The sequence below is a fragment of the Pseudonaja textilis genome, chromosome 3 (assembly GCF_049901715.1).
Source record: "Pseudonaja textilis isolate UNSWEBS1 chromosome 3, rPseTex1.2, whole genome shotgun sequence".
NCBI classification, from domain to species: Eukaryota; Metazoa; Chordata; class Lepidosauria; order Squamata; family Elapidae; genus Pseudonaja; species Pseudonaja textilis.
Genome location: NC_141992.1, coordinates 169,819,140 through 169,830,805, shown reverse-complemented (window position 1 = coordinate 169,830,805; position 11,666 = coordinate 169,819,140). Strand labels below are relative to the sequence as shown.

Here is an 11,666-nt window from a genome sequence, read left to right as displayed (position 1 = left end):
GAGATAGGAGAAGAACATTGCTCTTTGTTCTTTGATACAATAGAGGTTGACTTTGACTTTCTGTTGTGTGTTCCTGTTAGTAGGAATCTTAGTAACCTTTTCTCAAAACTGAAAAATCTCTGTAGCCATATTCTTTCCATATAAGGTTTAATTTCCAGTTCCTGATCATCTGTTTTGCTTTTCTCTGAATTTTTTTCAGTTTTCCTGGTTATTTCTTAAATGTGGTCTCAGAATGGAAGCAGACTAAAATGGAACTATTGCTTCCTGTGATTTGGAAATTTAACTTCTTTGGAAGCAGCCTAAAATTATGCTTGCCTTTTAGCAGTTATGCCATACTGGTGACTCATATTCAGCATGTTATCATGTGTAATTCTAACATACTTTCACATGTATTGTTCCAAACCCTATTATTATATGCTCGATTCCCTTTTCTAAGCAAAAAAAAGATTTCATCTCTATTTAATGTCATTTTGTTCTTTTTAATCTATTTCTTTAACCTTTCAAGATAATTTTGCTTGCTGTTTTTCTATTCTAGTATATTGTCTTTGTGATAACTTTTATGTCATCTGTAGTTCTAATTAATACATGTTCCCTTTCTCTCTTCATCCAAGTCATTCATGAAAATGTGGAAGAATACCGAACACAGGATCTGAATCCTCTGGTATCCTGCCTGATACCTCACTCTGGTTTGTATATTTGTTTTCAAGTCTAAGCTGCAGTACATTATTAATTATAATTGTATTAATCAGGAGCACTTTATAAAATTCTTTGATGTATTTTGTCCATAGGGTTCCTCCAATATACTAGGATGAAACAAAAAAATGCCCAAATTTAACAATGGTATGTTTTGATAGAGATGCTGAATATTAGTAATAATTCCATTAATTTCATGATACTTAGAGAACAACAATTTATTGTCAAATCTAAAATCTTCCCATTTATTGCATGTAATCCCTGCATTTTTTCACTTTCTCAAGGAAACAGATGGCGTTTGATTAGACAACTAGCAGTGCTTGTGGATGATTTGGCGCTGTAAATTTGAAGAACAAGGCCCTAACCCTTTGCCTTATATTTCTGTCAGGCCTGACTTGAATCTTCAATTCCCCCAGCTTCTCATGATGGCTTAGTGAAACATATATACTGTTATCAGAGAAAAGTGAACCGTAGTAGAAATGGCATAATGCTATCTTTTTGCAAAGCTGATATATTCATCATTTTTTAAAATTTGAATTGTGCTTGCCAAAATTTGTGTCTGCATGATTTTCAAAAGAATTTCCATTTGCTCTTACAAGTGATAATCCATCTCTTCTATAGGCTGAGTAGTACTAGAGATAAAACATTCCTTCATTTATTGGAACTGTTTGTTTTCAGCAAGATCAACAAGTTCATTTCCTTAGATTTCTGAGCATATGTAGCTATTTTTTACCATAAAGTACATTTGTTCCTCAATTTCTGCTTCTATTCCTTTTGAAAAAGTTGTATGTCTCACCTGTTACATTCTGAGAATCATTCTGCCAGGTCTCAGTTATCCTATTAACTTTATATTTACGTTCCTGCAATATTAGAATTTAAGTTCATTTCACTTAAGTTACATATTTTAAGCATGAATATGTCATAGTAAAGTACATTAATTTTATTCTATATTTGTTCTGGATTTTTGTCTCTAAACCCCCCAAAATTCATCTTCAAAATTCCCAATGACATTTAATATGCTTCAGCCAAGAATTTTATTCCCAGTCTATGAAATATAATTTATAATGTGGTAGCACTGGGGACTTCCGGTGGTGAGATCATGGTGAAAGGGGAGAAGGAGAATGGTCTCTTCGGTTCCTGGAACCCGTTCTTTTGCTTTGGGGACCCTTCAGGGGTGTGAAGAGCCTGGACAGGCGAGTGGAATAGAGGGGAAGCCTGGATAACGGTGAGATGAAAGGCGATTGTTCACCGCCGTGTAAGGAAACTCCTGAAACCCAAAGTGAAAGTGCCTGTCATACTAGTATGGCAGGAGGTGGCGAGGAAAGATGAGTGGATATACAGAGGAAGATACGGAAAAAAGAAAGAGGATTTGAAAGATTTAAAGAAGGAACCGGGAAAGCAGAGGCATTGAAACGAGAAGGAAGGAAGTGGCAAGAATGGCAAGTGGAAGGACTGGACAGACATTTGATTGAAGGAGATGGTGAGACCTGTGAGGTGTGGAGAGGAGATCGACAAGATGGACACTGAACTGAAGGAGATTGAAATGACAAAGAGAAAGTGTGAAATGTAAGATGGAGAAGAGATACGGAAAGTAGCAGAAGAGAAAATAGAGCTGAGACGTGAGGAAAGAGGAGGAACGAACGCTAGAGACAACATAATAGAAATTGGACTGAAAGATAGTTTCTGACTGTACTGACAGTGAGTGATTAAGTTTAAAACTTTGGATTGGTGGCTAAATCTGAATGAAAAAACCTAAGGAGCTTTGCGAAAAAAAACCTGGATTTATAGATATTGTTTGATTAATTATGTCTTTAAGATAAGACTTATATATTTATAGTTATACACTATTTATATCCTGTGCTCTACTATAATTTATTATAATCTGCATTAATATATCTATACTGAAATATTTATACTACTTCTATATCTATGCATAATTAAGTTCTAACTTATAACCAATAAGCATATTTTCTTTTTCTTTCTTTCTGTAAGAGAAATATTGATTAATTAGTTTGTTATATTGATAAGAGTGCTATTGTTATTTTACTTATTGGAACATTAATGAATTGTTACATACGTTAAATCTAACATATTTAGTATTTAATAGAATTGATTAAGAACATTTAGTATATGGATTAAAGGGAATTATAATATGTATATAAACAGGACAAGTAGGATAGGAATAGTGAGAAAGAGCTTGGCTGAGAGGTAGATAGGTATGTTTTGTGATTGGTAGGGATACAGTAAATTGGGAAGGTTTAAATGTTTAAGATAAGGAAAACTCGATAAATTGGGGAAGGTTTTAAAGAAAAAACAAGTATAAACAAGTAGGAAAGGAAAAGAAAAAAAAAGAGATCAACCAAAGTAAAACTTTGAAATAGAACATAAAGTGGATGCTTGTGTGGGCAGAAGCAAATAGAAGTTTCAAAAACATGACAAGTGCCATAACATCAACCTTGAGAATGACAAAGAAGACATCACCCAGCCTAGTATTGACAGTCTCATCCCCTGCTGGCCAGAAGACAATTGAGGAAATATTGGGGGCCGAAAAGCAAAGTACAGTGTCCAACATGCACACAATACAAACATCATTGCTGGCAATCCAAGAGAACATGGTGAAGTTGCAGGAGCACCAGATGAAGATGCAGGAGAACATATCAAGGAACCATGTGGAAATGAAGGGGAACATCAACAAGTTAGAAGACAAAGTAGACATGACAATGAATAAAGAATTAGAGGAACAAATTATACATCTCGAAATGGACCGTGCTGCTTTCTACTTGAGGTTCCAGAATTTCATGGAGAACAGAGAGGAAGACCTGAGCACTATCATGGCAGATCTAATTGCACCAGTTTTACAGACAGAAAGTTGAGACATCCTGCTAGAAATTGATGAAGCCTATAGAATTCAAACCAGCTATGCGAGACATAATAGACTACCACGAGAAGTCTATGTTAGGTTTTCTAGGAAGAAGGTACGGGACATAATATACAAAATAACAAGGGATGAACCGTTAATATATAAAGGTAAAGAGATACAAATTTTAAAACAGATCCCAAAGAAAGTATGTGAGTACAGAAGAGATTATAAATTTCTGGCAACACAACTGATTAAAAGAAATGTAGCATTACAATGGCTTATACTGGAAGGGATGTTAGTAACATGGCAGGAGAAGAGGCTGAAAATAGACAATTTGGATAAAGCACAGGACCTGTATGACCAAATAGTAGGAATGGAAGAAGAAAGCAGTAGCAGGGATGAGCTAGAGACAGGGAGCCAAGAAGACCAACAACAGGAACTAGGAGAAACTGAACAAGAAGTAGTAAAGAGGAAATTGAACAAGGAAAAAAGGAAGGAATGAAACTAAGATCACACCCATAAAGAGATATGAGAATTAATAGAAGGCAGATACCAACCCGTAGGTAGGATGATGGAAGATGAAACCAGGCTAATATCATTAAACATCAATGGACTGAACTCACCTATTAAAAGAAAACAAATACTAATGAGATTGGCTAAACAAAAAGCAGAAACAATATACCTGCAAGAAGTGCATATTAAAGAACAGTTTTGGAAATGCTTAGAGTACCCCAAACTAGGAAGGTTATTTACAGCTCTGGCCGATCAGAAACAGAGGGAGATAGCTGTATACATCAAAGAAAGAATAAAGGCATTAGAAAAATATGTAGACCCCAACGGAAGAGTGCTAATACTTGAATTAGTAATATGTCAGAAACCAATGTTATTAGTTGTAATTTATGCCCTGAATGAAAATCAAAGTCAATTCTATAGTAATTTACATAATAAAATTTTAGAAATTGGACAAGTAAATATATGTATAGTGCTGCATTTTAATGCAGTGGCAGACATAAGAAAGGATTATATTAGTTGTATAAAATATAAAAAGAAAAGGAAAAGCCTGCCAACATCCTTCTTTGAGATGACTCAGGAATTGAATCTGGTGGAGCAATGGAGGAGATTAAATTTGGGAAAAAAAGAATATACCTTCTATTCCAATCTGTATAAGTCGTGGTCACGATTAGATATGGCGTGGATGAATGTAGAACTAGGAAATGAATTAGAGGCAGTAGAGATTATGACAAATTTATGGGCAGACCACAATCCATTAAAAATAATTTGAAAGGGAAGGAAAAAATGATAGACATTAAACTTCCAGATCATAAAAGAGAAAAAAAATTGTGTCAAAAATTAAATCAGAAATGGAACTATTTTTTAAGGAGAATGCTGTCCAACAAACCTCAATACAGATATTATGGGACACAGGAAAAGCATATTTGAGGGGAATAACAATAGCCTGTATGGCTAAAAGAAATAAAGAAAGGTGGGGAAAACAAACAGGCTACAGGAGGAGATTAAAGAGTTAGAAAGCAGATTACCAAAAACACCACAAGATGAGAAAATGAGAAGGGAAATGATTCTAGTTAAGCATAAGTTAAATATTATGAACCAGGAAGAGAGAGTAAAGGAGGTCAAAAGAGCGAAACAGAATTTTTTTGAGCATGCTAATAAGCCTGGGAGGTGGTTAGCCTACAAGTTAAAAATAGAAAGAGAGCTGGGAGATGAAAATGGAAAACTACAATATTGAATGCAGAGATTCAAAATATTCAAAAATATTTTGAACAATTATACAAGGGGGATAAGATGAACAAAGAAAATATAGAACAATATTTGAAAGAGAAAGGTCTACCAAAAATAAGTAAAGAACAGAGGGACATATTAAATAGAGAAATAACACCCATAGAATTAGATATGGCGGTTAAAAAACAGAAAAATAATAAGACTCCAGGGCGAGGTGGTCTTCCTACAGAAATTGATAAATGTTTGTATGAATGTTTTTGCACCAGTGATGTTGGAGCTGTATAATGATGTATTGGAGCATGCCAAGCTACCCAAATCATGGACAGAAGCATATACTTTGTTAAACCCCAAAGAAGACACTGATCACAACCAAATTAAAAACTATAGGCCAATCTCGTTATTGAATGTAGATTATAAGATATTCTCAACAATAATGTCTGAAAGGTTGAAAGTAGTACTAAATGATCTTATACATTCAAATCAGAACAGCTTTCTACCTTCCAGATAGATAAGAAATAACATAAGAATAGTGCTTAATGTATTAGAATACTATGGCCCACCCAGAAAAGCAGGCAGCATTGATTTCCTTGGATGCTCAGAAAGCATTCGACAATCTCAATTGGCAGTTCCTAATTCAACAGGTAGAGAATATGGGGTTTAGAATCAAATTTAGAAAAATGATCAGCATTGTATACTCAAACCAAAAAGCCAAGGTGATTATAAATGGAGAGACTACAGAAAGTTTTAAGATAAGGAAGGGTGTACGGCAGGGATGTCCAATGTCGCCTCTACTTTTCATTTCGACTCTGGAAGTGCTATTAAGCCAGATCAGACAAAACACGGAAATAGGTGGATTGAGGATTAAAGGAGAAGAATATAAAGGTGTTTGTCGACGACCTGGTGTTTTTTATTGAAGAACCAATGGAGACAGGGATAAATTTATTACAAGAATTGGAGGAATATGGGGCAGTAGCAGGATTAAAAATTAATAAGGAAAAAACCAAAATATTAGCTAAAAATTTGACAGAAAGACAGAAAAAAGACTTAGAAGAAAAAATGGGATTGCAGATGGTTAAAAAAAAACTAAATATTTGGGAATTTGGCTATCATGGAGATGTTCCTCTATAAAGGAGGACAATTATAAGAAATTACTTCAACAGATAAAGAAGGACCTGACAAACTGGGGGAAATTACAACTGTCTTTATTAGGCAGATAGCAGCGATAAAAATGAATATTCTAGCAAAATTTACTATACTATTTTCAGACAATTCCTATAAAATTAGATTTAAGTTTTTTTCAGGAGCTAAACAACATAGTTACGAAATTCATATGGCTGGGTAAAAAAGCATGAATAAGTCTAAAAACGCTACAAGATAGTAGAAGTAGAGGTGTAATAAGTTTACAAACGCTACAAGATAGTGGAAGTAGAGGCGGACTTGGACTCTCAAAATGGGAACTGTATTACCAAGCAGCAGTACTATTATGGGTGAATGAATGGATAAATTTGAAAAACAAAAGAACTTTGGCAATTGAGGGCCACGACCTCCAAGCAAGGTGGCATGCCTTTTTATGGGACAATAAAAAACAGGTAGGACATTGTAATGTATGATTTTATATACTATATTTAGATCATACTGAAGGCGGCACAGTTCTAGGTTTTGTAGGTCTAGAATTTCAAGTCTGGTGGCATAAGGTATTCTGCAATGAGTAGAGGAGTGGAGAATTCTTCCTTGTGGTAATATATCTTATTCATCATATTCTGTAAGTCTTTCGTACAGCTAATGCATAGATCTAGGGATTTTACAAACACTCCTCATGGGGGCAGTATTGCCTTTATGATGGGTGTTTGGTCCTGTTTTGGTCTGCAAAGCTTAGAGAGACCAGGTATATCGGTGAAAGTTCATAGTACATAGCCGAGCCATTCCCGTGGGACTTTCCGTGTTTAGATATTCTCATGGGACTTTCTGCAGCCCTGCTGAGGCCCTGCTGAGGTAATGCTGCTGAGGTAATGTTGAGGTCATTGTTTTGATTTTGTACTTTCATTTTCTTTCAATAAAAGCTGGTACCTGGGTTCTCTCAGGGCTGGCATTTGCTCAGACGGTTCCCTGCGTCTCATTTCAAGTGCCAGACCACCACACTTCCTGTGAAATATTTCTTGACTTTCTCAACTGTGTTAATATCAGATACGTAATGTGGGTTCCAGACTGATGAGCTGTATGCAAGTATTGGTCTAGCAAATGTTTTGTATGCTCTAGTTAGTAGTGTGATATCATCAGAGAAAAAGCTATACAGAATTAGGTTAACAACTCTTAATGCCTTTTTGGTTATGTAGTTACAGTGGGCTCTAGCACTTAGATTATTTTAGATAAATACAGAGTTTGGATTATCAACAAGGTCTTGACTATTTAGCTTGTATTTTATTTTCTGATTTTTTTTTGCCAATATGTAAGACAGAGCATTTGTTTGTTGAGATTTGAAGTTGCCATTTGTTTGACCATTCTGATACATAGCCGAGGTCTTTTTTGAAGGGTAGCAGTATTGTCTGTGGTGTTGAAGAGCTTTACATCATCAGTGAAGAGAACGCAGTTGCTCTTAATATGATCACAGAGGTCATTTATGTAGAGTATGAAGAGAGTTGGTCCTAAAACACTGCCTTGGGGGACACTACTATTGACAGGTACAGAATTTGGTAGGACACTTCCAATTTGACCATTTGTTGTCTGTTTGACAGGAATGCTTCTATCCAGTTATGCAGGTGTCCAGAGATACCATAAGATTTTAGTTTTAGTAGTAGTTTGTCGTGTACCACTGAATCAAAGGCTTTACAGAATTCTATGTAGATTGCGTCTATTGTTTTGCCCTGATCAAGTTGTGTAGTCCATATGTTTTTGCAGTGTAAGAGTTGCAGATTACAGGATAGTTTTTTTTTTCTGAAACCATTGTTTATTAAAGAGTAGGTTTTTTGTCTCTAAGTGGAGGATAATGGATTGGTGAATAATTGATTCCATGACTTTACAGGTGATGCAGCATAAGGAGATTGGTCTGTAATTTTCAACTAGGCTGGGGTCTCCCTTTTTGAAAATGGGGATGACCGTGGCTAGCAACCATAGATTTGGCAAGGAGCTGTTCCTGAAAGATATTTCAAAGATTATGCTTAGAGGTTCGGCTATGGCAGCGGATAGCTTTTTTAAGAAGTAGGCACATATTCCGTCCAGTCCTATAGATAGAGATGGTTTTAGATTGCGTAGTGCTTTTTCAACATTGTTTTCTGTAAAATCAGTATTTATTAGATCATTGTAGTTGTCTGTGGTTCGGCTAGGAAATTCTGGGCATGATCTATTGCTGTTTACAAATACTAAGCCAAAGAATGTGTTAAAGAGGTTTGCTTTAATGGTGTCATCATTACAGTCTTTACAATTAGATCCTTTCAGGGGTGGGATGGACCTTGAGTCTTTTAGTTTGTTGTTTACAAAATTGTAGAAAGTGCAGGTGGAATTGGTGCATAGAAGGTTTTCCTCTTGTTTAATGTGATAATTGGTGCAGCCAGTCTTTATCTGGTGGCATAAATTTTTGTATCGGATTTTGAAGTTGGCAACATGACCAGATTTGTTTTTTCACCAAAGTGATCTCTTTTTTGGATTGAAGCTTCCTTATTGTTATGGGTAACCTGTTTTTTTCTGGTTTTGGGAATTGTTATTGGTACATATATGATGACTCTTTTGACTGAGATATTGTAACATTGCTGTCATGTCTCCCTAGTCCTTTTCATTAGACTAGACATAACCACTTCCTGCAACCGTTCTTCATGTGTTTTAACCTCCAGTCCCCTAATCACCTTCGTTGCTCTTCTCTGCACTCTTTCTAGTCTCAACATCTTTTTAACATTGTAACATTACATTTACATCCAGACCAAAACTGGATGCCACATTCCAAGTGTGGTCTTACCAAGGCATTATAAAGTAGTATTAACACTTCACGTGATCTTGATTCTAACCCTCTGTTTATGCAGCCTAGATACATTTAAATATATCTGACCATAATGTCTACATAATACATAACACAGTACCTACAGATGAGCTTTTCTGAAGGATTTTGGTATATTGTGGTGGTCTCTCATGAAAAGAAGACACTTCACAAAGTTGTCTTGGGATGAGAGCGCAGAGAGAACTGCAAAACCCTCTTTTATTAGAAGCAATCTTTGTTAATGTAGCAATTTTGTTAATGTCCTATCACAAACGCATTACATCACACAACATGCACTGATCATTCGCATAAAGCATACAAGGCTGCAGAGTTTAAGTTTGCTACAGTTCTGGTTAAGAAATGGCAACAATTTGTCTTTGCTCCTTGCTTCGTGTTCCAGCCAACTACCAGAAGGCTCCATTGTCCTAGCACGTACACAAAGAACAAAGAATCATAGTTCCCACATCTCCCCTGTTTTTCCTTTTTAAGAGACAGGGAGTGTTTTAGTCCCAACAACAGTCTTTGTCAGGCCCGTAGGCAAGAGTGCTGTGCATGCTGATGTTATCCACGGCGTTCGTGACTTCTTCAACCATCACAAACATCTTGTCCTCGTCTGGGTCGTCACAGGTTGGCTCTCCTATCTCATCTTCGGATGGCAGTGGTTCATATGTGTTAGTTATTTGTTGATTCCAGAGAGCCATTACCTGCGCAGTGGCTTTTTATTCAGCCAAGAGGGATAAATTGTTAGAAATAGTGCGTACAAAGATGGGTAATACACAAGGCAATACAACACATCCCGCAGCAATCATACCAATGAGCGCTACAATAGCTTGCAAACCAGGCAATTTTGGGAACCAGGATCCAAACATGTCTCTAAAATCAAGACCATTCCATGTTTGTACGGGTACATGCGCAACCTTGATCATTCTATCAGTAATTTGTTGGATAACTTTTCCACTATCATCTACCTCAATTTTCAATACAATATAACCATATGGGTCACGTCCGGTACCGTCGATACCAAGACCTAAAAAACGATATTGTACCCCCTTAGATTCAGATAAGTGAGTGTACAAGCAAATGGGATTACATTTGTCAGTGGTACATGAAGTAGAGCTTGATTTAACAGTGATATTAATATTTTGAGGGCCTCTTACTTGAGCAGAGTCAATAGGTGGGGTGTACCAGTAGTTGTAAACAGTGGTGGCCCCCACATTAGTCCTGGACACCTTTTGAAAAAGATATTTCTTTTTCTGTAGATAAGATCTCTGCCAGCTGTGTGAGCTGCAGGTAACTCCTGCAGCGTCGTTAGGACCTTGATCTTTGCTGATGGCAAGGCAAGCATCAAAGCATACTGAGGTGTTGGTACCCGCCCCGAGTGACATTATGGGTTATGTACCCATTTTTTGTTTGACTGGTAGAGAACATTCCTGAAAGATCAGAACTGGAGCCACCTTTGTATGCATAGACATATAGGGATGCTGTAATGGGTCCCACTGCCTTGGGCTCATAGCACTGAATGCCTTCAGCAGTGTAACATCGCGCATATTGAGTGTTGTTATGCAGACAAGGGGAGACCGTCATGGAGTTGCACTCAGGCTTCAAGGTATGATAGATCAGGGTGGATTGGGTTTTCGTTCTGCTGCGAGTAGTTTTGATGCAGGCGTCGCAGGAGGATGGGGTGGCTGTCGTATCAGCAGGAACGATGTGGAAACCCAGGAGGCAAATGATGAATGCAGCGGGCAGCTTCATGATGCTGATGTAGGCAAGGCTGGTTTGGGTAGAAAAGGCCTCACTTGTCATCCGGGACCCAGGTGGTCCTCACTTGTCATCCGGGACCCAGGTGGTGGCGTTGTTGTAGGAAACAGCCGCGTACCCTTGTCCCCAGGTTATAAGTTCAGCTGGCCCATGCCATGTGGGATCTGGCAACTGTCAGAAGTAGACTGGAGGTCTAGGAGGATCCTTGGATGGAGAGCAAAAGTGTCGAGAGGCAGCAGAAGAAGCAGGTGTGCCAGACTCATTCAGGAAATTCAGTGTAAATAAGCACAAGTTAAGCTTGTTTTGCAGCGTGGGTAGCCCTGGGGTGAGTTTCCCCATCGAGTTTTGAATTTTGTCAAGAGCATTCTTTAGGGTCAGATTGGCTCTTTCTACTATGGCCTGCCCTTGAGAATTGTATGGAATGCCAAATGTGTGCAAAATGCCCCATTGTTTACAAAAGGTAGCAAAGTTGGTACTAGTAGAGGCGGGGCCATTATCAGTTTTTAATTCTGAGGACTTTCCCAGGCACGCAAATGACTGGATGCAGTGGTTAATGACATGTTTTGTGGTCTCTCCTCTTTGCGGGGAGGCCATGATGAACCCTGAGTATGTGTCCACTGAAACATGGATATATTTCCATGGTGCAAAAGG

The 11,666-nt window shown here is 37.5% G+C and overlaps 1 protein-coding gene across 4 annotated transcripts in view; it reads left to right on the top strand.

The window, feature by feature from the left end:
• IL7 (interleukin 7) overlaps positions 1-11,666 on the top strand; it is a 29,406-nt gene that overhangs the window by 3,690 nt on the left and 14,050 nt on the right. For all 4 annotated transcript variants that reach the window (XM_087931435.1, XM_026706054.2, XM_087931433.1 and 1 more), the window contains exon 2: positions 612-686. In XM_087931435.1, the coding sequence (XP_087787561.1) occupies positions 612-686 (75 nt within the window). The remainder of the gene's footprint in view (positions 1-611; positions 687-11,666) is intronic.